General features: G+C 39.6%; 1 protein-coding gene across 1 annotated transcript in view; it reads right to left on the bottom strand.

Moving 5' to 3' along the window:
• Positions 1 to 787: 787 nt before the first annotated feature.
• CACUL1 (CDK2 associated cullin domain 1) overlaps positions 788 to 25,954 on the bottom strand; it is a 51,625-nt gene continuing 26,458 nt past the window's right edge. The window contains 6 exon segments of the mRNA XM_037497616.2: positions 788 to 4,108; positions 4,559 to 4,602; positions 8,813 to 8,951; positions 10,135 to 10,224; positions 14,285 to 14,387; positions 17,774 to 17,869. Coding sequence (XP_037353513.1) covers positions 4,068 to 4,108; positions 4,559 to 4,602; positions 8,813 to 8,951; positions 10,135 to 10,224; positions 14,285 to 14,387; positions 17,774 to 17,869 — 513 coding nt within the window. The 3' untranslated portion in view covers positions 788 to 4,067.

The raw sequence follows: 25,954 nt of genomic DNA, 5'->3' as shown, positions 1-25,954 counted from the left end.
GCAGTGTACGCCAGAGGCCCCGGAGAGCGGACCTCGGGGCAGCGCACCCTTCACTGCTCTCCAGTCACCCCGCCAACAAGCAGGAACAGCCTGTGCACTCTGCCCCTCTGCGCTCAAAGAGGCTCAAATGAGGGCTGTGGACAGTGGAGGAGGGAAAACGTCAGTGACTTCGTTAACAAACAGTGGGGACAGAGGAGGAATCATTTCCGTCGGGAGAGAACAGGGGTCTGATGTTCTGGCGGCCAGAAACCGGGCAAATCACTAAGGTAATGAAAGTGACGGCAGAGTCGTTCCCCATGAACTCTATTTTAACTTCTGATAAATGTGAACTTCCCGTTACACAATCTTACTAACAACAGTAATCACAACAAAAAGGTCCTCTAAACCTCCTACAGGTGTCAGTCACATTCTGATCTTAAATTTTAACGTTCCCTTAAGAAGCCTAGACCTGGATTAAAGTAAACATAATACCCTGAGCTTAAGAAGCTCAACACGACATCATTTTAAAAAAAATCAAAACATTCAAACAATGACTGGTTAGCTAATATAGGTTTTTAGTTTTGCTTTATAGTTGTGAAGTTTTTTATTACCTCAGATTAGTGTATATTTAAAAAACAAAGTTCGCTTATTTTAATAACAGCTGCTTATTAAACAATTGGATTTAGCTCAAGGGCAATGCCGCTTGCATAATAATCATGGAAACAATTAACTGCAATAAAACAAAAAACACAGAAGAAAACACAGCCAGCCTCACTGAGATGACCGATTCCGAAAGGCTTGCTGGGGGGGGGGGGGGGGTCAGGTGCGCCAACCACTGGGACAGCCGTGCGCCCGCACAGTCGGGACCGTAGAAGCCAGCGGGGCCTGCTGGCCACAGGCCACAGTGACCAGTCTCCAGCCTGTGCTCAGACCACCGTTGCGGCATTCTCCTTGTGCTAAGAATCTTTCAAATCTCTTGTTCGGTCAGTCCAGAATATTGGAGGTGATGCACGTGCAAACTCTTCCTGAGGAATTCTTTATGTGTGCAAATTTGCAATCCAACAGAAAGCATGGCCTGCAGCAGAGGGGGGAGGCAGCTCCACACAGGCGGGGCTCACCAAGGGCACCCGTTCTGCAATCTCACTCAGACATCAGTTTTCATGGGTAACCCTGAAGGAAGGGGAGGGGTCTGCCTCAAACTTGTAAAAGGGAGGAGAAAAAAGTAACTTTCCCACAAAATTTAATAATGCACAACTCACTCATCCAGGTTTGAGCTCCTAACTCCACCTAGGAGCTATCAGGTTAGCTAGCTGCTACCCCAGGTTTGGCTTTCTGCCCCACAGAAAACAAAGACGCTGTTCTGTCAGGTAAGGGCACAGCTGTGACAACAGGACATGAAATGACACTGTGACTGAAGCTTAAGGCTAAACTGTAAAAGAAGTACCGTCGCTCTAGACAATCACCCAGCCACGTTCTCAAGTCACTCTTTCAAATGCCCAGGCTGGCTTTCTTTGGAGGCGCTTGTTACAGGCTGCACATCCACTCCGGTCGGGTCGGCCCAATCACCTCCTCGTGACTAAGGAGACACACAACCTGCAGTGTGTACGATTCTCTGTCTTGGATGATTTGGACCCCTCAAAAGCCAACATTTAACTGGGGTGGAGAAACTATACAAGGTATTGGCAAGTAGAATACAAACAAACATGAGAAGAAAAATACTTCCTGGCAAGTAGTACTTAGTCAACACGAAGTGGAGGACAAATCTTACTTCTCTTATGCTGCAAACTAAGAATTTTGGTGCATTCTAATTAAATAGGCACGGTCAACTTCAACTTGAAAAAAAGATCTTCACCACACCGCCAGGTGCCTCCCGGGCCAGGATGAGTGACAACCAGGGCACACGTGCTGGGCGAGCATGCGTGTTCTTCCCAGCCACAGCCTCACAGTACCAACCCCGGGCCTAATGCTGGCTACAGTCACTGTGCAAAAATTTAGAGAAACTCCATTTTGCAGTCTTAACTCTGCTTGCTTTTTGTTAACACATACATAATAAGACAAAAGTAAAATATTTCTCCATTAAGTTAATAATGCAAAAGCATCCAAAAATTTTAATGCCAATTCACATAATACAGTGCTTTTATAAGGAAAGTTCTGGTGTTGGCCCAAAAAATACTCTCTTCCAGAAAAAGCATTTGGATATATTATTACGATACTGAAAAATCCATCCATATTTAAAGAAATGTTTCAATTTTATTCCTCTTGGAAATATTAAAACCACAAAGGAGAGACTTCAGTTGCAGATACTATTTATAAGCCTGCAGCAAGCGTTCCATTGAGAAAAGTAAAATTTGGATTTCATGATAAAATGGAATTCTTCCTGGTTACTAGAATGCTACTGGTGCAGCAAATCAAAACATACAGGGCAGGTGAGAGCCTGTATAGATTATTACAGTAATTAAGTGTTTATCAATACAATCCAAGATGCTGAGTTAAAGAAGTACAATTCAAAGTCCTCCAAAAATCTACCAACTCTAGTTAAGTACTTAAAAAAATAAATCTGACACCCTCTACATTTACTTCTCTGAATAATAATTTCACAAATAGAGGATTCTGTTCTTAGATGCCTTACTTGCTCCCGATATCATACTTCCAACTCTCCCACTCCACCCCCAGTCTCCCCACAGGACAAACTGAACAGCAAAGCAGAAGCGGGACACAGTTCTCCTGGTCTATCTTCTTAGCCCCGAGTTCTCTGAAGAGGTAAGTAAAATCTGACGTTACCAAAGAGAGTCAAGCATACGCCCAATTTAGATTCAAGCAAAATTGAGAAGAAAAATATTTTCCTCTTGTCACATCTTCCTATTTTTCTTTGCCTTTCAAAACAACTAGAATAAAATTCAGTCTTTTATAAGGAACAAAACAAGTAGCACTGTGGGTGTAGAAAAACAGAAAATATAGCTTTGCCACAGCTGGAAGGGAGACTTAAAACAGCAGTGCTATTTTTCTATTATCTCAAATAAGATGTTTAAAAGATGCGGACTGCAGACTTTTCTTTTTAAGTACTTATCTCACCCATTTAAAATGAAATGGATCTGGAATCCCACACCCTTGATTATATTTGGATTTAATAACCGTATCTGCTTCCTGGAGCATCACAGGAACCAGTCTTCGCTGTTGGGCCGTGCTCAACAGGGTTAAAAGGGAGCTCTACCGCTCAGGCCCCACCTCCCCTGACACCAGCGCTATGGCAGCGGCTGGTGAAGTCACATCCTGTGACTCGACGGTCCCCACGTGAACATGGACAGGGCTCGGTGAAGCAGGGATCTGACCAACATGCAACACGTTTCCATTTTCCCATGTGGCATGCTGCTAGACACCCGGCACAGCGGCGGGCTAGTCTGTGATGCCATCAGCTTTCTCAGGAAGCCTTTGAGTTTGACAACATGGTCACAGAGTTGCAAAGTGCACAAAGCTCAAGGCACAGAGTAGAAAAAAGTTGTGAACAGATGGGGGAAAGGTTAGAGCGAAAGCAGAGCTAGCATTTTCTTTTAACAAGACTTGCTAATGCTAAACAAAGACCAACTCTTTTAAATGGGTTTGTTTTGGTTATGGGTGAAAAATACTGTATTGTAACAATCGGCTTGATTTTAAAGCAAAAGGTATCTTGATGTGTGGAACCCATATGCCGAAGTGCCACGTCCACAAATGAACAAAACAAGTGCTTAAAAAAAAAAGATTCTTCTGCTGTTATATTTTTGGAGGAAGCTGCTGAGTTTGGCTGCCAGGTCTCACTTAGCCACGGTCACTTTTCAAGACGTCTGTTCCTCACAGAATCTGTAGATAAACTCATTAAAAGAGTGTCCCATTTCAAAATCATCCCCAAGTCTAGCAGCAACAGTTTTTTTTTTTTTTTGTTAGTTTTTTTGTTTTTTAAAATTACAAACCAAAGTATGAAGTCCAACATCCTCTTCCAAGAAAAGCGTGTGGCAGAGCTCCTGAGCGTCTGTAGGACCCCACTGCGCTCTGCCCAGTCTCTGCAGCTCCAGTGTGTCCTCTCTTCAGGAAGGAAAGTACATTCAACACATTCACTATCTGTACCCTCTGGAACTTGCACATGCTGATGAGCTGTCTGAAAAAAACATTGCAACAAGAAAAAGTATGAATAGCAGACAGCAGCTGATAATGGTAGGAATCTGTTTACTTAACGCGTATTTCTCACCCCTCTCCTCCTCCCCCAAAAGATACCAAAAAAAAAAAGGGCAAATCCTCAAAACCATGTGATTTTAAGTGAAATGAAAGGGGGTAAATCAGGAACTGAGACTGGGTTACTATCCCACTCTGGTAGAGACTAAAAAATCCAGTAGCCTCTGGACAACAACCTGAGCACCACATCAGAGCTGCCACATCACGTAGTGCTGTCTGACACGCCTCACACACAGTGCTTCACGACAGCAGTGAACACCGGGGATGCACACCACGGCGAAGAGTGGGACACCAGCACACTCATTTGCACAGTCACCACCAGTAATTGCTTACGTCACAAAACTACCCAAAAATGTCAAGGAACAACATTACTTACTGTAAGCCAACTCTTCCCCTGCTCTCTTCCGGGACTGGTCACCTCTAGGAATAAGAAAAAAAGAGTCAACAAAACTGACTGACATCTTCACATCTTCACACACCGAATCAGAAGATAATAGCAGATAATAGCAGGTATTTCAATTCTAACAATCTATTTTAAAATATCCATCAAATGTAAATATAGGCTGTGCTGTTACAACCTGAATATGCTAATGAATGCTGTCTCTTTAATAGAGAAAGTTACTAAATGAAGGAGAGATTATCTACAAATATGGTTTGGAGAAATAGGTTCAGACTAACATGTCTTTATAGATAAACCTGGTTTTGTTACCAACATACCTGGTAACCTGCACATACCAGGGCAAATTCAAATAGGAAAATTCAAAATGTTCCTCTTAAAGCCCTAATATGAGACTGAAATTATATAAAGTCTTTGAGAAACCACAGATTCTTGCCGTAGATGAATACCTGTCTTGCAGGAAGAAGAACATGAACCTTTACATATACTACCCAGCTCATCTTCCAACGCCATAGAAAGAAGTTCTGGTTCTAGAGACAAGCAAGGTCTGACCAGGTCCTAGGCTACCTGAAAAATCTACTATTGTCTATTCAGTTTCTCGGAGAATAATGCAGGTAAGTGACTAAAATGCTAACTCACTATCTTTTTCTTCCTGGTTCTCTTACCAGTATTTACGTGGTTGATCTCTTCCTTCCTGAAACACTTCTGGTTTTGCTCAACACTCTGTCTTCAGCTACCCTGTCTTATCCAGGTGTATTATTCTCCTTAGTCGAGGACACAGATCACACAAGGTGTGCTACCTGAAACATCGTCCATGTGTCTGAGGCTCCCAGATTTCCACTTCCAGCTCTGCTTTCCCCCCACACTTCTGACCTGTAGGGCCAGCTGCCCATCCCCACCGCAAGGGATGATTTAAATGTACTGCAAATGCACCAAGGCCAGTACAACGCTGACTCCACTCCACTCCACTCTCCCCAGTCTTCCTACATAAATGGCGCTACTGCCCACCCAACAACTCCAGGTTAACCCCTAGCTCATCTTTGATTTTCGCTTGTTCCCTCACTCTGGGGCATTCTGTCCCCAAATATAATCAGCTCCATACCTACCGTCTCGATCCAAGTCACTCTCCTCTCTCCCTCCACAACTATGAGTTTTACTACGATTAGTTCAGACAAGAGCCTGGGTGATCTTACGTAAAAACAGGATTATTTCATGCCTCTGATTAAAGTTTTTCGTGGCTTTCTTTACAGTTAAAAATCAATTAAAATTTCTATTCCCAGGTCTGTGAGATATGCCTCCTGCCTACTTCTCCACCCTTATTTTCTACTTTTGTTCACTGAACATCAGTTGTTCTGGTTTTCCGTCTGTCCCTCGGACATGTCATCACTGTTGCACTTACGACCTTCTCTGCCTGCAGCACCCTTCCCCTTAGAGAGCCACACGGACATCTCCTCAGCACCCACACCCGTGCTGGAGTGACTCTGCCTCAGAAGGCATCCCATCACCAGGTCACGGGGAGCATCCCCAAACACGTGCCCTGGGTACTCTCTGTTCCAGACTGCTGTTCTCCTCATAACACTCAGTATTGTTTGAAATTATATGTCCATATGTTTATCATTTATCTCCTGACACTGGAGCATAAACTCCCTAAAAAACCAGGAATTTTACCCATCTTACTACTATGTCTTGTACACAGTAGGCAGTAATTACTAGCTACATTAACAAGTGAGTGACTAACAGCCTCTACATTTGGATTATTAAAATGCTAGCCCAAGTAATTACTTCCTACTTCTGAATAATCTTTCAGACTACCAAAGTTTCTCATTTTCCCTCTCTGGTTATGTTCATGACAAGGACAGAGACCTCTTGCTGGGCGAGGCGAGAAGTCTCAGTGACTGGCAGAAAGAACACTCACTGAATGGCCTCTCAGGGGTTTCTCTAGGCTGAGCACTCACAGAAAAACCTGTGTATTTACCAGGAACCAACCAGCCTCAGGCATCTTAAGGTGCTGGAAAAGGAACAGCCCTGAGGCCGCTTTTATTTTTTCTCACTGAACTGCAAAGCCAGCTGAATGACTCATATTATTGTTTATACTAGTATCCTCATGAATTGACATTCACCAAACATTCAGAAACCAGTTAATGCAGATCAAAAGGGAAAATACAGAATTTTATATCTGGGGCCTCAACTTGTATAGACAACCTTCATTCCTATCCCCCAAAGGTTAAATAAAAACTGAATGTGCAAAAAGAACAGAACATACATGTGAAAAGAGCAGGACGGAAGAAGAAAAAAAGTAAGTGATGTATATGTAAGGTTGCTACAGGAATCAGCTAAAGCCACATGTCTAAAAAACTATAAACTGACCTCAAAACCCTTGTACTAAACCAAAAAGCACCAATCCTAGAGTGACCCCTCTCAGCTAAAAGAGCAACAATACCCCTACATGATTCTATTTTGTTCCAGAAACCTAGGTAGCTACTATTCAGAAAAACACATTTGAAAATGATTTGGCACACCCTGAAGAGGACCCCCAGCTGGTCTGAATGGGGATGGTTCGAGGGCAAACATGTTAGATGTTCCCAAATAAGCTTACCTTCAGGAAGGGGATCTTAGACAGCAACAGAAGCCAATCTGCTGACCGCTCCCCACCCCCCAGCCCCAATAGTCCATTTAATCATGCAGGGGAACAGATAAGAAAATGTTGCTCTTAGTTTACATATTAATTCTAGCTTTGAAACAAGCCCACATTATATGAATATTTCCATGCACCTAAAGATGTTTCACATGAACTTCAGCTCAAACAAGAATCTATTAACTGTACAAGACCAGGTATTTCACATTATTCACACATCATTTCAGTCAAAGACTCACTCTGTGCATCCACATTAAAGCTGTCTGTTGCCTATTCAGGGCTCCCTACAGCACGAACACAGAACATAACCTTAAATGAAACAATAGTTTGTGAGTCTGAATAGCAATCCTATGACTGATTAGGTACAAACCATAAAACGAACTCCTCACAGCAGCACAGCCAGTCACAGAGTCTCTGTCAGACAGTCTGGACTACATTCTCAATTCTGTCTGGATTGGTGGACGTTTTTTCCAAAACAATCCAGCCCAGAGGCTGGACGAGAGTCCATGCACGGGAGTCAGCACAGGCAGACGCTCTCTCTGCTGCTGAGACTACGGTGAGTGCCCCCTTCTGATCAATCTGGACCAGCTGAGCAGTGGACCAAGGAATATGAGAAAGTCACCTTAGGAGGCCCACGCTGTGCGAAGCGCCCATCAAAGTAATTTTTGAAGTAGACTTAATTCTCATAGTAAATGCTTAAGTCGCTAATTTAATTCCCATTGGGAATCACAAAATTTTTGTATCATTTATATCAGCTGAAAATATATACTTCACAAAATATGTACTTCGCAAGATTCTCCGGGATATGGACATCATACTATATTGCAAGTTTTAGAAAAATTAGCCAAGGACAGAAAATTTATCTGGATAGAGCTATCCTCCTTTTTTAAGAAGAGGAAACTAGGGCCTCCCCAGTGGTGCAGCGGTTGGGCACTGGGTTGCGAAGCTGCCCACAGCCTCTGCAGCACTGGTTCGATCCCCAGCCACTGGCGAGGATCCCACATGGCGCACAGACCTCTCCTGCCACCTGCTTCTCCCCTCAGCAGTGTACTTCATCCATCTGCCTGTTCTGCTCCCTGCTCTGGCTCTGGTGAATTCTCTCACCCTCCTGTGCTTCTGACTGTACCCAGTGCTCGCATAAATAAATAAATAAATCTTTAAAAAAAAAAAGAAGAGGAGGAAACTAGAATTTAAGGCAAAAGTGAAAATATGAAAAACAGAATCTTAATTCTCTTTACTAGCTTAGTCATAAAATTAGTTATTTACTAGTGTAGTCATAAAAGCACATTATAATTGACCATAGAAGTGGTACATTATGTTTTCCCAAATGTTCAGAGCTAATATGAGAGGATCAAAGTTGGAAAAGCTCTTGGAGGCTGGTCAGCCTAAATGCCTCAGTAAGAAACCCTTCTTTAATATCTACTTGTGAAGAGCAACTCCCATAAAATCTAAACACAGCTTCCACAGAAGGATGCCAAGGCCACTCCCGGCAGCGTACCCTTACTCTGAGACAGTCACTAAGCCCCCTGCACCCTCCCAGAGCCAAATGGGCAGAGGAAACGGACAGATTCTGTCGCCAGAGGAAGAAGAACACTTGCCTCGTAAACCCATTCTGTATAAGTTCTCTTTGAAGTTTCTGATCTTGAGCAGCATATTCAGAAAGTTCAGATTCCACTGCCGGAGGGAGAATGTTTGGAATAAATTTAGAAAATAGAGTTGGAGCCATCTGAACCCACTCTGTAAGGGAAGGAAAAGATTCATTAAGGAAGTCATACAGACTAACTAAATTAAATGGAAAGGGAAAGCGAAAGCTTTCTATTGTCCAAAGAACAAAAATATACATCAAATGAAAATAAGTGGGGGAAAAATGAGTGCAATCCCATTCTGATAGAGGACAACAAAGCTAAATTTCTTTTCTGAAAAGAATGTAGAGTGTAAAGAAAGCAGATATTTTACATTTTAGTGGTTTAACAAAATTTAATTAAAGTCCTTAGGGAATTTTTGAATAGATCTTTTTTTAAAAAGATTTATTTATTTATTGAACAATGTAAATATAGAGGAAGACACGAACAAGATAAGCAAGGATCTCTGAGTGGGAGGGAAGGGAATCTGTGGAAATACAGCCCTACTAAGCACTAATTAAAACAATCTAATGATCAAAGTAGAGAACGGAACAGCAAGTTACCAGTAGACTTAACTGAAAAAAAAGAAAAGAAATACCACAAAAACCTGGGGGCAGGGGGGAAAAAGAAATAAACGTTTAATATAAGGACCAGAGATTAACTGGCAAGGACTTTTGAAATAATAATCTATTTTCACTCATGCTAAAGTACAGCAAACTAAGAATGTATAACAACAAAAATAAATGAATGGTTATCAAATTCTTAAGAAAAAGAGAAGAGATCCAAAGAGTAATCTATAAAAAAAAAATAACATTCATTTATCATTAAGTGAAGTCGAAAAAAAAGATCTGTATCAGACATGACAAAGATGGATTGTCTTTATTCCAAAGTATTTTTGTCAAATTAGTAAGACCAGATTCTATGCAAGTTACATCACAAACCTAAAAAATCAAGCTATAAATGTGTCCGCCAGGGAACAGGTGCAGTGTGGGGCAGAAGTGAAGGAGAAACTCCAGAATAAAGAGAGATAAGGGTTAGACATGACCCTGAATTTTATCTAAAGTGCCCCTACAAATTATTTCTTCTATTTCCCAAACGACTTGGTTTACACTAGTAGAAAAGCAGGCAGTCCTGAGTTTACATTTCACAATGATGAATATCTACTCAATTTTATGGCTATAGCAAATCCAAATACCACTACACATCAGAAAACACAGAGGGAAACACTGTCCTCTTGGATAAGGCTGGAACCGCATAAAGAAACAAGTCTAACCCCCAAAGAAAGGAAGAATGTTTACCTGGTCTGAGAGTGTACAGGCCTTTCACAATATTTGCCATAGTTGAAGGTGTGACCTGAAATGGTGTTGACTGGGCTTCTAAAAGTAAAGCTGAAATATGAAGAGAAAATGGGTTATAAACATGATCTAACATTTATTGTCAAGGTTCTCTATTTTTATTTCTCCCAAAGGCTGACGGATAAGCAAGTGTAAGAAAAGAACAGCCCAAGAGGACAAACTAAGAGTTTATACTCTATAAAAAGTTGGTTTTTTTCCTTAATTCAATGCAGTAGCTCCATCAAACAAGCAACTGTGCAGTTCTGCTGAAACTACTGGAATGATACGATTCATTTCAGAGGATCTGAAAATAAGTAAAGCTGCCTAAAAGCAATGGTATTCATGGACTTAGTCAGTGAGCCAAAATATGCTTCCCATTAAGTTTATGATTCAAAAGAAATTCATTTGGGGAATGAAGTGTTCTCTAGAATTTGAAATAAACTCCCTCAATCATCCCTCTTTCCCTTAAAACACCATAGTTGATGCTGGCAGATTTTTCTGAAAGACATCATTATTAGTAATTTTAGTAACTGTGATCAGTCAGAAACGCACTTTTCCAAATGCCACAGATACATATACTTTTTCTTCTCACTAAAGGTAAATGCCAGCAATCACGCGGGCTCACCTGGCTCACTCCAGCACTCTGGTGACCACGTGACTGACTGAAAGCGACAACAGTTTCTTTTAGGTTATCGACTGCCACACGACAAATTTAATAAAATATTTTAAGTGGGTACAAATAATTCTTGTAGGTAGCATATTCTAGATAACAACAGATACAAAACCATTTTTAATTTCTCTAAGGTATGCACTTTATGAACCAAAAATCTGCATAATTTTAACTCTAAGTCAGGCTTTTTAAACTGAATAAACTGATTTTCTTCTGTGAATGTCTTTAACAACAGGAACACCATCTCATGTAACCAACAATGATTTTATACTTTCACACATACAACGTGAATTACACCTAAGTTTATACCTCAAAGGCCAGAGGGGACCGTTCAAGTTTTTGCTTTGGATTTTATCACTGGCAGATGGTTATCATTTTGAGTGGCAAAAATTTTAAGAACAATCAGTGTTAAGCATTTCAGATAATCATAATGTTTTAAAATGCAGTGTTTAAAAATTGAAATTCTAAATGTTAGTTTCTGAGAGTCTCTCTCAAGGTTCTCTCTAATTTCAACATATGCCCCAAACCCAGGCTCTCTCCACTAATCCCTCCTCCTGCTTTTTGGCCATTCATTTGTTTTTCAGAACATCTGTTCCACTAAATCTTTATGTGATCAAGTATTTACATTTGTAAACAACCCCTAAGTTAAATTTAGAAATTGAATTATTCAAAAAATATATATTAGTTTGGGATGAATTAGCTGAAAATAATTACACTCAATAGCAAAAGATTACTAGAGTTGAGAAGGTGTAACATTTCACTAAAATCTTCTCCACCCTTTTTAGGAAAACAATGTTGAAGAGATTCTTATTGATCGCCTATTTTAAGGAAGAAGAAATGGGAATTTGGGGGTATGGAGCTTGAGAGAAAAAAGAAAATATGTACTCAGTATTTAACAGGTGTTAGGCTAGATATATATGTTTACATCTCGTAAGCTTTACTTAAGATATACTTTCTCGCAGATTATTATTTACCTTTCTGTTTTTCACGTAAGGAAACTGAAACTCAAAACAAAACAAAAACACAGACCCAGCAGGTATAGAAGGGATCAAAGGACTTGTGTTTCACTCAAAATTCTGTATTCTTTTTAGTCCACCAGCCACCACTAAAATGCTGATGTTACATGTGAACAGATACAAAGCATTATCCTTAGTAACCGTTTTCTTCCAAAAACAGTAATTTTGTTCTCTTCCAAAAACTATAAAGAAACAAGGATCCTCCAACAATTCCACTCACTCTTAATTATAAGTCAGTAGTTTTAAAACTAGGCCGTTTACCTTAGAGAACTCTAGTGTACACCTTTTTCTCTACATATTATGAATGAAAGTTTAGAGATGTTCAGTGCCTTGCTGAAAGTCACTTGGCTTTTTAATAGCGGGACTAGGCCCAGAACTAAGCTCCTCTGCTCTTTCAACTACTCCTCAGGTACATCCAGGCCTTCTCTCTTTTATTAATGTAAAAAGTGATTCTTAAAATCAAAACTGATATTAAAATTAACTCTCAACTAAAAAAAAAAAAATTCAAATTGTAAAAAATGATTAATGTTAAAATAAAAAAAAAAGAAAAAGAAAAAAAATTTCAAATTAAGGTCTAAAGTAAAAATCGGGGTCTCCCCTGGTGATGCAGTGGTTGAGCGCTGGGCTGAGAAGCTGCCCGCAGCCTCTGCAATGCCGGTTAGATCCCTGGCTGCCAGGCGAGTGTCCCACATGGCACGCAGACCTCTCCTGCCTCACCCGCTGCTCCCCTCAGCAGTGTACTTCAGTCCTTCTGTCTGTTCTGCTCCCCACTCTGGCTCTGGTGAATTCTCTCGCCCTCCCGCGCTTCTGACTGTACCCAGTGCTTGTATAAATAAATAAATAAATCTTTAAAAATAAATAAAGTAAAAAGCAGAAGATAACTCCTGAGGCTAAAAACTGAAAGGGACTCATGAAAACCCTCCAAGCAAGCTGACATGTTACATTTTCTCAGGAAATGTCTACCATTAACTGACCTATTTTGTCATATTTGTGCAGAATCCTCAATACAGTATTACATATACTTTGATAAATGCAGATTCTAGTACTTCCGCTGTTTTTCAAAGTTTAATGCATAGCAAATACTGATTTCAAAAGTAAACAACTTTACTAACAGCCAGAAGTAGAATCTACTTTATTGTAAAATCATAAATGTATGAAAACAAGTATATCAAGGAGAGAATAGAAAATTAATTTCATCTGCTGTGAGAAGTCACTGTCCTCATTCATGAAACAACTGGTGAGAAGGGGCCTTTGAGCACTAATTAGTTATTAGCAGAGAGGGTGTCTACTTTGTCCTGCTGTATTGGTTTTAACCCATCGTCCTCAAGAACCTTTTGACACACCTCCCACTGAGAAGTGTGTCCCCCATGTCTACTCCCTTGGAATCTGGTCTCTGTGGCTGTCTGCCCAACAGGATACAGCAAAAATAACACTGTGCCAACTTCTGGGCTAGCAGTTTCCATTTGCTGTATCTTGGGACACTCACTATTGGAGGAAACACAAGAGAGGAACCACAGTCAGTGCAACTTGCCAGCCACTTGAATGAGCCATCGTGAAAGTCCCCCATATCCCAGTCGAGTCACAAAGCTAGTAAAGTAGAGGAACCCCTTGAACCCTGCATATTTAATGCATAGTAAAAACTGATTTCAAACTTGCATTTCTGAGGTCAAATAAATAAAATAAACAGCTGTTCTAAGTCACCATGCTTTGGTGGGATTTGTTACACAGCAATAATAAATGAAACACTAACATTCCAAAGAGATCTGAAGTCAAGAAGGAAATTACTAATTGGATTTTGGAAAATTAAGATGCTACCTACTGTGAGGAGGCAGGAAGTCCAGGAAGAGAAGAGGAAACACTGAACTTGACACTTTATTCTGCATACTTAATAATCTACACTGGCATGGTAAACATTTCACAAAGTCCAGGGCCAGCAGGCCAGGGCTGAGAAGCTTACCTAAGATAGTCAGTAAATGACAGAGCCAGACTAGACAAGGGTCTTTTCACTAAAGAGTGAAAACTAGAGAGAATTCTACATTACAGTTCCATATAGGGAACCCTGAGATCCTAGAGATATCAGTAGCAAAGTTAGGATCCAAAGAGAGGAACCACTAATACTAGGAACTCCTAATATCTTCCCCATGTTCAGAAAAAAAAAAGGTGGCCAGCATCAGGCCAGGTATGGATGCAGCGTCCAATGCCCTGGAGCTAAGCTGCTCCCGGTTCACTGGGGAACCTTCAAGTCCCATTTCAATTCTTCAGTGTCTCTGTAGAATTGGGCTCAACTCTTCTTGCTGTATGAATCAAGAGATGTCAACATTGGGGTTTATGTGCGAATATGCCATGACCACCCCCAAAAAAGAAAAAAAAAAAAATCACTGCTAGTGTCCTCGTGTCCTCTCACCCCTGAAAGAGGCTGATCACTTACGCATCAGGCTGCAAATGTGCTTTTCTGCAACATGTTCCGTAAACAGCTTTATAAGGTCATCTTTTAAGTCTCTATTAAGCTTGGTTTCGATGTAAAACTTATTCTGAAAGAAAATAAATTGTTTTTCAGTGAATCAATTGGGGGAAATTAAGTCTAATCAACTGAAGCACTAAAAATTATTTTAAGAAAACATTAAGGCATCGATTAGAACCTACACATCAAATAATGAAAATGCTGCCCCTGTCGGTCTTCTGGCATGGGATTAAAAAGCACATAAAGATAAGATGCCACGAACCATGCCCCTCCAGAAGAACACAGAAAGACACCTCATTTGCTACAGGGGATAACAGCTTTGTTTATTAAATCATTTTGAATTGAATTAACCATACAGGGATGTACAAATACAGGAGCTGCACTGTCTACAGGCACTTAATACTCTCTTTAAAAACACTACTGAATCGGGCCTCCCTGGTGGTGCAGGGGTTAAAGTCTCAGCACTAATCAAGCTATCACCAGCCACTGTGACATGAGTTCCATCCCCGGCCAGGGAGCTACCCTCATGGTGCGGCAGGCCTCTCCTGTCTCCCCGCTGCTCCCCTCAGCAGTGTATTTCAGCAGATCTGCCTGTTCTGCTCCCCACTCTGTCTCTGGTGAATCCTCCCATCCCATTCCCCCCCTCTAGCCTACACCCCAGTTCTTGTATGCATAAATAAAGAAAATAAATCTTTAAATAAAAAAACACTACCACAAAAACTCAAATAAGGGACCAGGAAAAAGAATAACTATAAGAAAGAAAATATCAAAATCAACAAACAACTATGAACCAGAGACACTCTTTGGGGGGTGGGGGGCAGAGAAAGGAGGGCTTAGGGTCAAAATAAGGGGGTTGTAATTGTATGGGGAATATAAAAATAAAATTTAAATATAAAAAAAAAAAAAACCACTACCACATTTACAGGAAGTAGTTACAGAAGGCACCCCCATCTGTCAAAGTCCTGGCTGGAAGCAGGCAGCAGACAGGCACTGCTCGTTCCCAGCACACAGTCCCTCACGTGAATGCTTAGTTGAAGTCGTTCAGCTGATGGCATTCCCTAGGGGCCACCTTTAGGTGCAAAGGTACACACGTGATCCAAGGTGGCCCAATCAGACAGAAAAAAATCTAGGATTGAGTCATTTTATAGTCACTTTATATATAATGAAGATGAACAGATGTTGTGAACAGTAAAGAAAGAAGGAAAAAAGCACCTGAGTTCCTGGTAACACTGTGGAGCCACAGTCACCCAATCCTGGAGCCTGCCTTATTCCTGGAGTTTTATTACAAGAGATAATACTTTTCTTTTTTATTAAATCTCTTTAAATCAAATTTTCTGTTTCTTGCAGGCAAGAGCATCTTGATTAGAATGACTGCCAAGTCAGAAGACTGAATTTGTTCACGTTTAGATGTTAACTCAATGTGTACCAGTGGAAAACACAGAGGGAGGTTAACAAGTTGCTGATTCTCTCAATTTTTAACATACCTTTTTTTTCCTTTAAAAAAAAAATCGTAAAAATAACATGCACAAGATGACAAAATAAAACCATGCACACACAAGTCTCCCGCAGCAGACCTGGAGTCCCATGCCCCATGGCCCCGTTCACGCTGGGGAACATTTGTGCGCTCCTTCTAAAATGTGACTTGAATACCTGTGGATAGGCTTTTTTTCCAATAAAGAAGAAAATACTTGCTAATGAAGAAATATAACATTGTATTGCATCTTACTTTTTTACCCAATATTGTATCTTGAAGAGAAGACTTCTTTCTCTAATAGCATATAGCTGTCATTATTTTTAACTGCATATTTTCCTACTGTATCTTCCATAAATTATTTAAATTAGTCCCTTGCTAATAATACAGATTTTCCCCAATAGTCTACTATTAAAAACAATGCGGCATAATTCTGATACACATATATTTACATATATTTATGAGCTTATCTGCATAACTTCCTAGAGGTAGAATTTCTGAGTCAAAAAGTCTGTACATTTTTAACAATGAACAATGCCAGAAAGTCTTCCAAAGAGGTTTTACCAATTGGCACCCCCTTATATTTCCTTACAGATCCCTACAGAGTGTGAGGAGCTTGTTTCTCTAGAGCCACCAGAATTGGTGATTTTATCAACTTTCAATTTCACCAACCAAAAGAGGTTAAAAAAGTTAACCATTTTGTAGGTCTTTAAGATGTTGGATGTATTTTCATGTTTATAAGCCATTTGTATTTTTTCTGTGACCTACACTTTTTGTCCACCTTTTCAACAAAATTAGGGTTGTTAATCTTTTCAAATTACCAAGGAGAACATACCTTTGTCGTGTTTTGCAAATTTACTACAATTTTTCCCCAGCTACTTTTTGGGGGAAAAAATTCTTCTATTACTGTGACTACAAAGGACAGTTTGCTGAGTATAAGGTTAACATTCCAAACTATTTCTTTAAGAAATAAACTTTTCCAACAAAATAGTGTCAAAGTTCAAGACATTTCTATTTTCTGAACAATGAGAACAATTTACTTAACAAATTTTCACAAATAACTAGAAATGAGATTCAAGCTCTTAAATCTTTGGAAGATGTAGTTAAGTTTCATTTTACAAACTAAGATGCCCTACTTTAATTTTGCTGGAAAAATAAGTCTGAAGTTTATTTTTAAATGAAAGCAAATTTTTAAACCTTAGGATCTTACCATAAAATTTAACAAAGGCTCTACAGGAAAGTATGAATCAGTTTCCTGTCTTCTTCAATCTAATTTTTAAAAGACAATTTTTTTTAATAAAGTGTATCTTGTGGGGAATAAGTCATTTTGAAAACCGGTATTACATATGTTTACTACAGGAAGCAGGATCAGTCTAAATATCCCATTCCCTAAACTAATAAACAAAGACATGGCACAGTGGTTTCTAGGGCCCGCCATTCAAATGAAACCTAGATTCTGTGACTTTATACTATTTAAAAAGGGTGAAGGGAGGGGCTTCCAATGAAATCAAGTCCACAAACTATACTCAGGGCACAAGCCTCCAAATGAAATCAATCATTAGAATGAAAGCATGTTTTATACTTTATTTTTATGGAATGATTTACCTGGCATCTGTCATACATCATATTTTTAGATACAAGTCTCAATGTTCTACTTTCTGAGGACCAGAAACCATTCTTAACATACCTTTTCTTTCCCAAGCACAGGACCAAGCACAGATGGCAGAAATTACATAAATGTTCACTGGGGGACTGCTGATTGTTACTATCTAATAATTATCTAGTCAGCAATGTTACTGGTGGAATTTTCAAACAGAAAAAGGGTAAATAGTTCTTCTATGTCAACACTATGAAACATTACTGAAATAGACTTCCACTTCTAACATAATACACAGCACGAGAAAAATACACTTAATTCTCTGCATCCATCTGTGCTTAGCCCAGTACTCTTGGGTATCTGGAAGCTGGAAACAGTTCTAACTTACCATATATATGAAAAGAGGCACAATGCTCTGCAATGCTCCCATATATTGTCCAAGAGCTATATTAAATCTTTCAATATAGAGATCTGGAGGGCTGGCCTGTGAGGAAAAACATAAATGTGATCATTCTGGGAAACCAGATACAAAGATCTTCTGTCACAACCTAAAATGCAAATGGTCTTATTATAAGGAATCCATAATTTATACTGAAACTCACAGAGAAAATGAGGAGGTTTACATCCTTAAGGTTAGTTAGGATGTCTACTTTGTTCCCAAATCTGCTATACCAATCTGAGGTTTGATTCAGCTATTTTTGAAAACCATACCATTAAAAGGGCTGCTCTCTGAAGGAGTAAGAGGGTGAATTAAGATAAATGATAAAATTTTCAAAATCATCACTGAATTACACATACATTTCCTATGGGAATCAAACTATATTTGGACCCGGATAAAGAGAAAAAAATTAAACGAAGTGGTACAGGCTTAATATACTATTAAAATGGCTATTCAATTTTTAGAACGATCTTAAGCACAATAATATTCTGAGTTCTATACTAACTCGGTTGTAAGCCACTTCTACAACCAATTATAAACATTATTTATTTGCTAGAAAGTCAGGACTAAAATGATCCATATATAGCTGCAGTTCTGGAGAGCAGTAAAATACACCTAATACATGCCTGGCACTTAGCTCATTGTTACCAAATGCCAAGTCACAAAACCATCAAAAGAAAACACTTGCAATGTTATTGCATGTAAGGGACTAAACCTATATGACCCTCCCAAATGTTTATGTTGAAGCTCTAACCCCGGTGCAGCTGTATTTGGAGTAAGGAAATAGGGTTAAACAAGGTAGTAAGAGTGAGGCCCTCATCCTATAGGATTAGTGTTCTTACAGTAAGAGACAACAGAGAACTTCTCCCACACACGATCAGAGGAAAGGCCATGTGCCAACAGAGCCAGGAAGAGCTCTCACCAGGAACCAATCAGTTGGCGCCTCTTAGACTTCCCAGCCTCCAGAACTATGGGAAGTAAGTTTCTGTTGTTTAAACCACCCAGTTTGTGGCAACCCAAGTAGAGTAAGACAAGGTGTTTTATTTAAAAAAAAAAAAAAAAAAATTCCAGGGAGTATTTCTTCTCAAAAAAAATTTATTCTCATAAAGCCAAATTAATTATCATTTTAATACTGAAGAAACATACAAATAGGCAAGTAATTTGTCTAAAATTAGAGTATCAGGAAATAATAAACCAAAACATGCAAACAGAACTGATTCTGCACAATTATGTATTAACTCATTGCAACCTCAACCTGACAGGATAATCTTATATAAAAGACTTGCTTTCAAATAAGAATGTAAGGAAAAGCCACATTAAAGGATTCCTAAATATTAAATTTATATATACGAAACTGCAAAACCATTTCAGCTAAACTATTCTAGAAATGCCCACATGTTCCAATACTATTTTGAAATAAGATTTCACTCACAATGTTTTCAGTCCTACTCAACAGCTCACAACACGTGAAGAGACCGTCCTTGTTCCTAATTCACCTTCCACTACTGATACTTCCTTGCAGGCTTGCTGCATGCTAGATGCTTCCTTTACATTTAATTGTCTTAGGCTTCCTAACTGACTGCAAGTTGAACTTTATTTCTATTTCACATGAGGCAACTGGGGCTCAGAAATAGTCCCCACAGACAGTAAGCGCAAGAACTGAGGCTCAAACCCAGGCCAATCTGAGTCCTTCCATCCATTTACACTCTTTTTAAAACCCTGAAACCGTTAGGAAAAAGTTCAAACTTCCAATTCAAGGTGCTCCACTTGCCTCGCTGTTATCACATCCCGCTCACCCACACCCGCAGCCCAGCACAGTAGCCCCAGAGAGAGGCCAGTGGTTCCCAAACAGCACCAGTGGGTGGGCTGTGGCCTCCTCCACACGCTCACTGCCTGAAAGGCCCGCTTTCTGACTGACTCGACCTGGCTAACTTCTCCTATTCATGCTGCAAATGTGTGTCACTGTCTCAAAACTCACTGAGATATTGGTCCTTCGCCAGCACCACTGCACTTATCACCTCTCCCCCTGGGTGGTGTCACCATGAAACCCCAAGTCCCTGGAGGTCTGAGTTTTTATAACCCCAGCACAGACAACAGAGCCTGGAGCACAACAGAACAGTCTTGTTTAAAATCGAGATCTAATCTAGCCTGCTTAAGTCTACTGTTAACGCGGCTTTATGACATTAGGCAATTCACTTCAATCTCCATACCTAAAATAGTAAAAAATGCTAATTGTGCTATATCCAAGTGCTAAGAACCAAAGAAAAAAATGTGTAAGTGCTCTGAAAAATGTCCAACAATATACATGCATAAGTAACTAGTAAAAGTAAGTAAGCTTTCTGAATTGACTACCCATCAACACTATATAGACATTTCCTATTGGAACCAAACTATATTTGGATCTGGAAAAACCATTACAATTATTAAAGGCATTTTTGGTTACGTTAACAAATTCTTTATTAAAGAAACTGGGTGAAATGCTTTCATATTATGGGTGAACTTTTAACTATAACTTATGAACAGAATCACAAGTAATACCTTTCTGTAAATGGTTTCAAAGAATTCTGGAAATGATATTTCATTATTCAAAGAAACAAGTTTCAGAAGTGTTATATGAAAAACAGAAAAATTTGAAGGGCTTTTGCATTAAAATAATTTCCCCTGTTCTTAAAAGGATACTTTCCAAAAGTTAAAAGCATGAGTATTGATCAAAAGGCACACTTAACAGGAGACAGAAGAAATAAAATTGAGTCCCTTAGTTATTCTTTTCCAATAATTCCCAAAGCCTCAAAGGTTACGAGTATTAAAAAGTACTTTTTATATTGAATCAAATGTCAGAACTTTAATTTTTTTACTTCCACATTTCATGCAGCTCTTATTCCAAAAATTTTAAGCTACAGGCCTGTAAGTTATAACAGTCTACTAAAATAAATCCAACCATTTACTAGGAATAACTGCTATTAAAAAACTAATCATATTGTCCCTCCTTAAAACTTAAGGGCAGTATACTTTGGGCCACTGGGGAAACTGCTACCTATTTGATTTACATTATTTCAATATTAATGTATTTGCCTTGGACAATAAATGAAAAAAATTTTCCCCAGCTTCCCAGTAAATTAAATATTTTTACCCTTAAAATAAGCAAGCTTAATTTTCTTCTCAAACAAAACAAGGAAAATCAAACTGCCAGAAAAATAACCATTACTCCAAACTTGCTCCAACTTTTCACAACAGACCTCCATTCCCTGAAATTTGTAATAAAGTTGGTAAGAATGTTTTCTTTTTTTTTCTTTTAATGACTAATGCACTCATCTGGCTTAAAATTCAAATGAGTTCAAATAGGTTTATATTAAGGAATTTACCTTTCATTCCTTTCTGGGACCAACCACATTTCATTTCTTTATATTCTTCCAGAAGAATTTTATATATATATAAGAAAGTCATACAAGTACAAAGATCTGTACTTTTCCTAACAATATATCTTGGAGACTGTTTTATACTAGTAGTTCTCAAACATTTTGGTTTCAGGAACCCTTTAACTCTTAAAAATAATTGAAGATTCCTTCTAAAAGGTTATTTTTTATAATGTGGGCTATGCCTATGAATATTTACGGTATCAGAAATTAAAACTGGGTTTTAAAAATATGTATTCATGCATTCTAAAATGACAAGTTCATTGCATTTTAACAGCTTAATGTTAAAATAGTTACATATACTATAAACTACAGTTATATATAAAAAACTACATATTTCAAAACACAAAAAGAACTGTTAAAAAGAGAGGTATTATTGTTATATTTTTTCAGGTCTCTCTAATCTGGCTGAACAGAAGACATGTATTTTCACACCACCTCTGCACTGAACCCGTTGTGATATGTTGTGATGTGTTGTTCTGGTTAAAATAAAGAAAATCTAGCTTCAGATGGATACAGAGGGGGGAAAGGCGTTTGTTTTTTAAATTTATTTATGCATACAAAGGGCAGGGGTAATAGGCCAGAGGTGTGGGGGTGAGAGGATTCACCAGAGACAGGGTGGGGAACAGAACAGGCAGACTGAAATACACTGCTGAGGGGAGCAGCAGGCAAGTCAGGAGAGGTCTGCTGCGCCATATGGGTAGCTCCCTGGTCAGGGATCAAACTCGTGCTGCAGTGGCTGTGGATAGCTTCATAGTGCTGCGTCTTAACCCCTTTTGCACCACCAGGGAGGCCCCGGAAAAGGCGTATTTCAGATAATTGTGGATACTGTGAAATTTGATGTGTGGTGGTTGTTTAAAGGTGAGTTGCAACATGAGATCTGAAACTATCAATGAGCCCTCTGTACTCTGTCACACTGAGCCCCATGGGTCTCCTACTTTGAATGATCTTTCACACATACATTTTATAACATCACAAATTGGACATTTGGAAAATACTGACTCACTGAGTTATCCAAATGATGACACATTTTACTCTTCAACATCAAAAAAATTAATTTTGCTAATATCACTACCAGTCTCCCCAGAAGGGTCTTTATAAGTACTGGACAGCTATTGAGGTCATTGCAGTAGATATGGGTTTCCAAAATTCTAATTTTCATTTCAAAGCTCAAATTTTATCCCTGGCAACAACTACTGTCAGTTGCTCTCCTTGAAGTAACAAACATCATCATTTTTGAGAAAGCATTTTTTCAAATAAAGAATGTTATACAGGAGAAAAACGCAACTGGTTTAGCTCTAAACTTGTACCACTATTTTAGAGCCTCCCCAGGTGGCGCAGCAGTTGAGCGCTGGGCTGCGAAGCTGCCCGCAGCCTCTACAGTGCTGGTTCGATCCCAGCCGCCGGCGAGGGTCCCACATGGCGCGCAAGCCTCTCCTGCTGAACCCACTGCTTCCCTCACCAGTGTATCTCTCACCCTCCCACGCTTCTGACTGTACCCAGTGCTTGTATAAATAAATAAATAAGTCTTTAAAAAGAAAAACAAAAAACTTGTACAACTATTCAAGTGTTTTTTCCTCAAAACAATTACTGTACTTTGGCATGCAGCTTCCAGTTCTTGATACAGGATATTTTTTTAAGTATACTCAAGTCACAATTTAGCAAAACTAATTTCAATGCTTCATCTAGGACATTCTAAATGGTTTGTTTTTGTTTTATTTTCTAGTTTGAGTGTGTAGGAAGATTCATGCTAAAGCACCAATCATTTTCCCCACCATTGATTTTGCACCATCAGAGCAAAAGTCAATAGTGAAGAGGACAACTAGTATTACTAGCACCAGAAAAATGGTTTTGATTTTGCAGATTCCCTGAAAGGATTTCGGGAACCCTCAGAGATCTCTGAAGCAAACTTTAAGAAACCTAGTGATATCAGTACAATGTTTGAACGTACAATCAATTTAAACTGGCCCCATATCAATAACTCGTTGCTAATCTTTTGTTAGCGCAATGCTACAATGAGTAACTTCATAGGTATTCTCTTGCAGACAGTATTTTTTTTTTAAGATTTATTTACTTATACAAGAACTGGGGTACAGACCAGAGGTGCGGGAGGGTGAGAGAATTCATGCGAGACAGAGCAGGCAGCAGAACAAACAGAAGGACTGAAGACGCTGCTGAAGGTAGCAGCAGGCAAGGCAGGAGAGGTCTGCCTCGCCATGTGGGTTTCTCCCTGGCCAGTCAGGAATCGAACCGGCGCTGCAGAGGCTGCGGGCAGCTTCACAGCGCGGCGCTCAATCCACTATGCCACTGAGGAGGCCCTCTTGTAGACAGTATTTTAAAGAAAAAATTGAAACCTAAAAAAGGCAAAACTCGATGACAATATTACTACATAAGAACAAAGTAATTTTTGGCACCTAGTTTTAAAGAGTCAACCTGCTAACTATCTATATATTTATACGCAGGTGCACACACACATATACATTGCTTTGGAAGCACACTGATCAGATCCCATATATAAACCAAAACTTCACAGGAAGAAAGCTTGTTATCTTTAATTTTGAAAGCCAGATAAGGAGGATTGGTCAATTACACTTATTAGATATATGTTAATTTTATGACAACATGACTACCCCAGGCCTAATACAGTTCTACAATATAATTTGAATGACTGTGTGGATACACCATTGTCTACAGCATCAGCTCCTCTTCATTAGCTCCTTAGACTGTGCTTTGTGTTTATTCTGTCCAACTTTGCAGGGACACTTCCAATCCAGACTAGCACTTCTGCGGTGCAAATGTGCTGAGTGGCTTCAGCAACAACATGATCTTATTTAACCAAAAGATGACTCCCTCCTAATAATGACTAACACCCCACAAGCCAGTGGATCCCGAGGGATGCTGGTCTCCCAGTCACTGAAGGCCTTACTAGTGATGCAGATTCCTTTGCTACTTTCCAAAGACCTGACTCCGAAAGTTTCTAGCAGTGTATTTTTAATGAGAACTTCAGGGGATTCTAAAAAAAAGCTGGTCCAGCAGCTGTCTGGCATTTAGAAACCACCGCCTTAGCCCACTTCAAAAGAATGAGAGCAGCTCTGAAGGAAGGCTGGAGGATTCAAGAGCAGGCTGAGGAATAACTATCACACAACACTGGGCAGGCACCGCTGGACACCAGTGACAATGCAGCTGCAGACTACACTGAAATGAGTAACAATATGACTAACAATATGACTAATGAGTAACAATCCACTAACACTTTAACACTAAGTTAAGACTACTGGCAAATTTTCTTTGACCTCTTGACTTTAGCTTCTTGACTGTTACCAAGTTCAGTGACTGTAAAGGTGGAGATGAAGTGCCACCTCCACTTAGGAAGCAAAGAGCTGAGAGAACACGAGTCCTATCCTCATGATAAGAGAAAGCTGTTAACTTATGTGATCCACTTTCTGAGGTCTCTGTATTTTACATCTGCAATGTCCAAACAGGTGAAATGAATTCCAGATGGACAAGCTCCTCTAAGGAAAGAAGGGACATGTGAACTGCGTCTCCGTTGGATGGCAGCAGTAATGGTAAGAAAACAACAGAAATTGTACTGAGTCATTAGAGGCCAACTGTGGACTGACAGCGTAGAATTCCTGGGAGCCTCCATACAAGGGGGACAAACACAAACTCCTCAGCCCTTTTCCTTGGGTTTCCACTGGGTCTTTGAGAGAAGGTTAAGGGCAGTGAGAGAGATCTTCACCTGGTACAGATGTGCTAGGTCTGTCAAAGTCTGAGGATGGAGCAGGAGAAAATGAAGTCCACGCACACTCCAGGCCCTCCACGAGCAAAAAGATAGTGATTAGCGGCCACACCATGGCCTGGACCTGCTCAGATACAAAGCAAAAGCCATTTGCCAAAGGGAAGAGCCAGAGTTGCACCTGCACCCTGGTGTCTGGTGACCTGAGGAAAAACCTACCTACCACCGGAGAGCAGGCAGGATGGGGAGGCCTCCTACATTAGGCAAAGGTCTGCTACCACTGTGGTAGGGGTAGAAAACCCCCCTTCCAGTTTCTGCACTATTCAAAAGGAAAGTATACTGCAGCTCAGTAAAGTGCAGGCAACTTGCCCACTCCCAGCCCCATATACACACAAGGGAAAATGAGGCAGGACTGGCAAGGTGAGACAGGAACAGCTTTGCCATAACAACTGTGTTAGTTCTAGTTTGGATTTTAAAAAATAGATCTCCAAATAGCTTATTCAGAAAAAATTTCAGTAGAACATCCACAACTTACCAGTTGGCAATGATACTCATTTTACTTAAAATATATATAGAAAGGCAATCAGCAATCTCCCTAATTAAAGATCTCCTTCACTCTAGCAAGGGGTCAAAAAGCATACTTTTCATGCAGTGAAAAATCTTTAAAAAAAAAAAAAAAAAAAAACCCAGACACTTGTGTTTCAACAGATACAGAAAGCAGTCATTTAAAATAAAATTTCAAAATGACATGTACAAGACACTAGTTGAGTTATGCTGCCACCCGCTGGACAAAACACAAATAGCAACACAACCCTTTCTCCGATTTCAAACAGCAACAGAATCTGGCTCAATCGTAGCTCGGCAGTAACATTTTTATTTGTAATCTGGTGTCTGTGAAGTGACTCAAAGTTAAGTAATGTTGGCTGATTGTGGTTTAATTTCTATTAATTTCCATTATTAATTGGTTTGAGAATCAAACTA

This window comes from Talpa occidentalis, unplaced genomic scaffold (genome assembly GCF_014898055.3).
Source record: "Talpa occidentalis isolate TD23 unplaced genomic scaffold, MPIMG_talOcc4v2.1 talOcc4.8, whole genome shotgun sequence".
Lineage (NCBI taxonomy): Eukaryota > Metazoa > Chordata > Mammalia > Eulipotyphla > Talpidae > Talpa > Talpa occidentalis.
The sequence above is the reverse complement of the archived record's forward strand: the minus strand, read 5'-3'. Positions and strand labels throughout refer to the sequence as shown.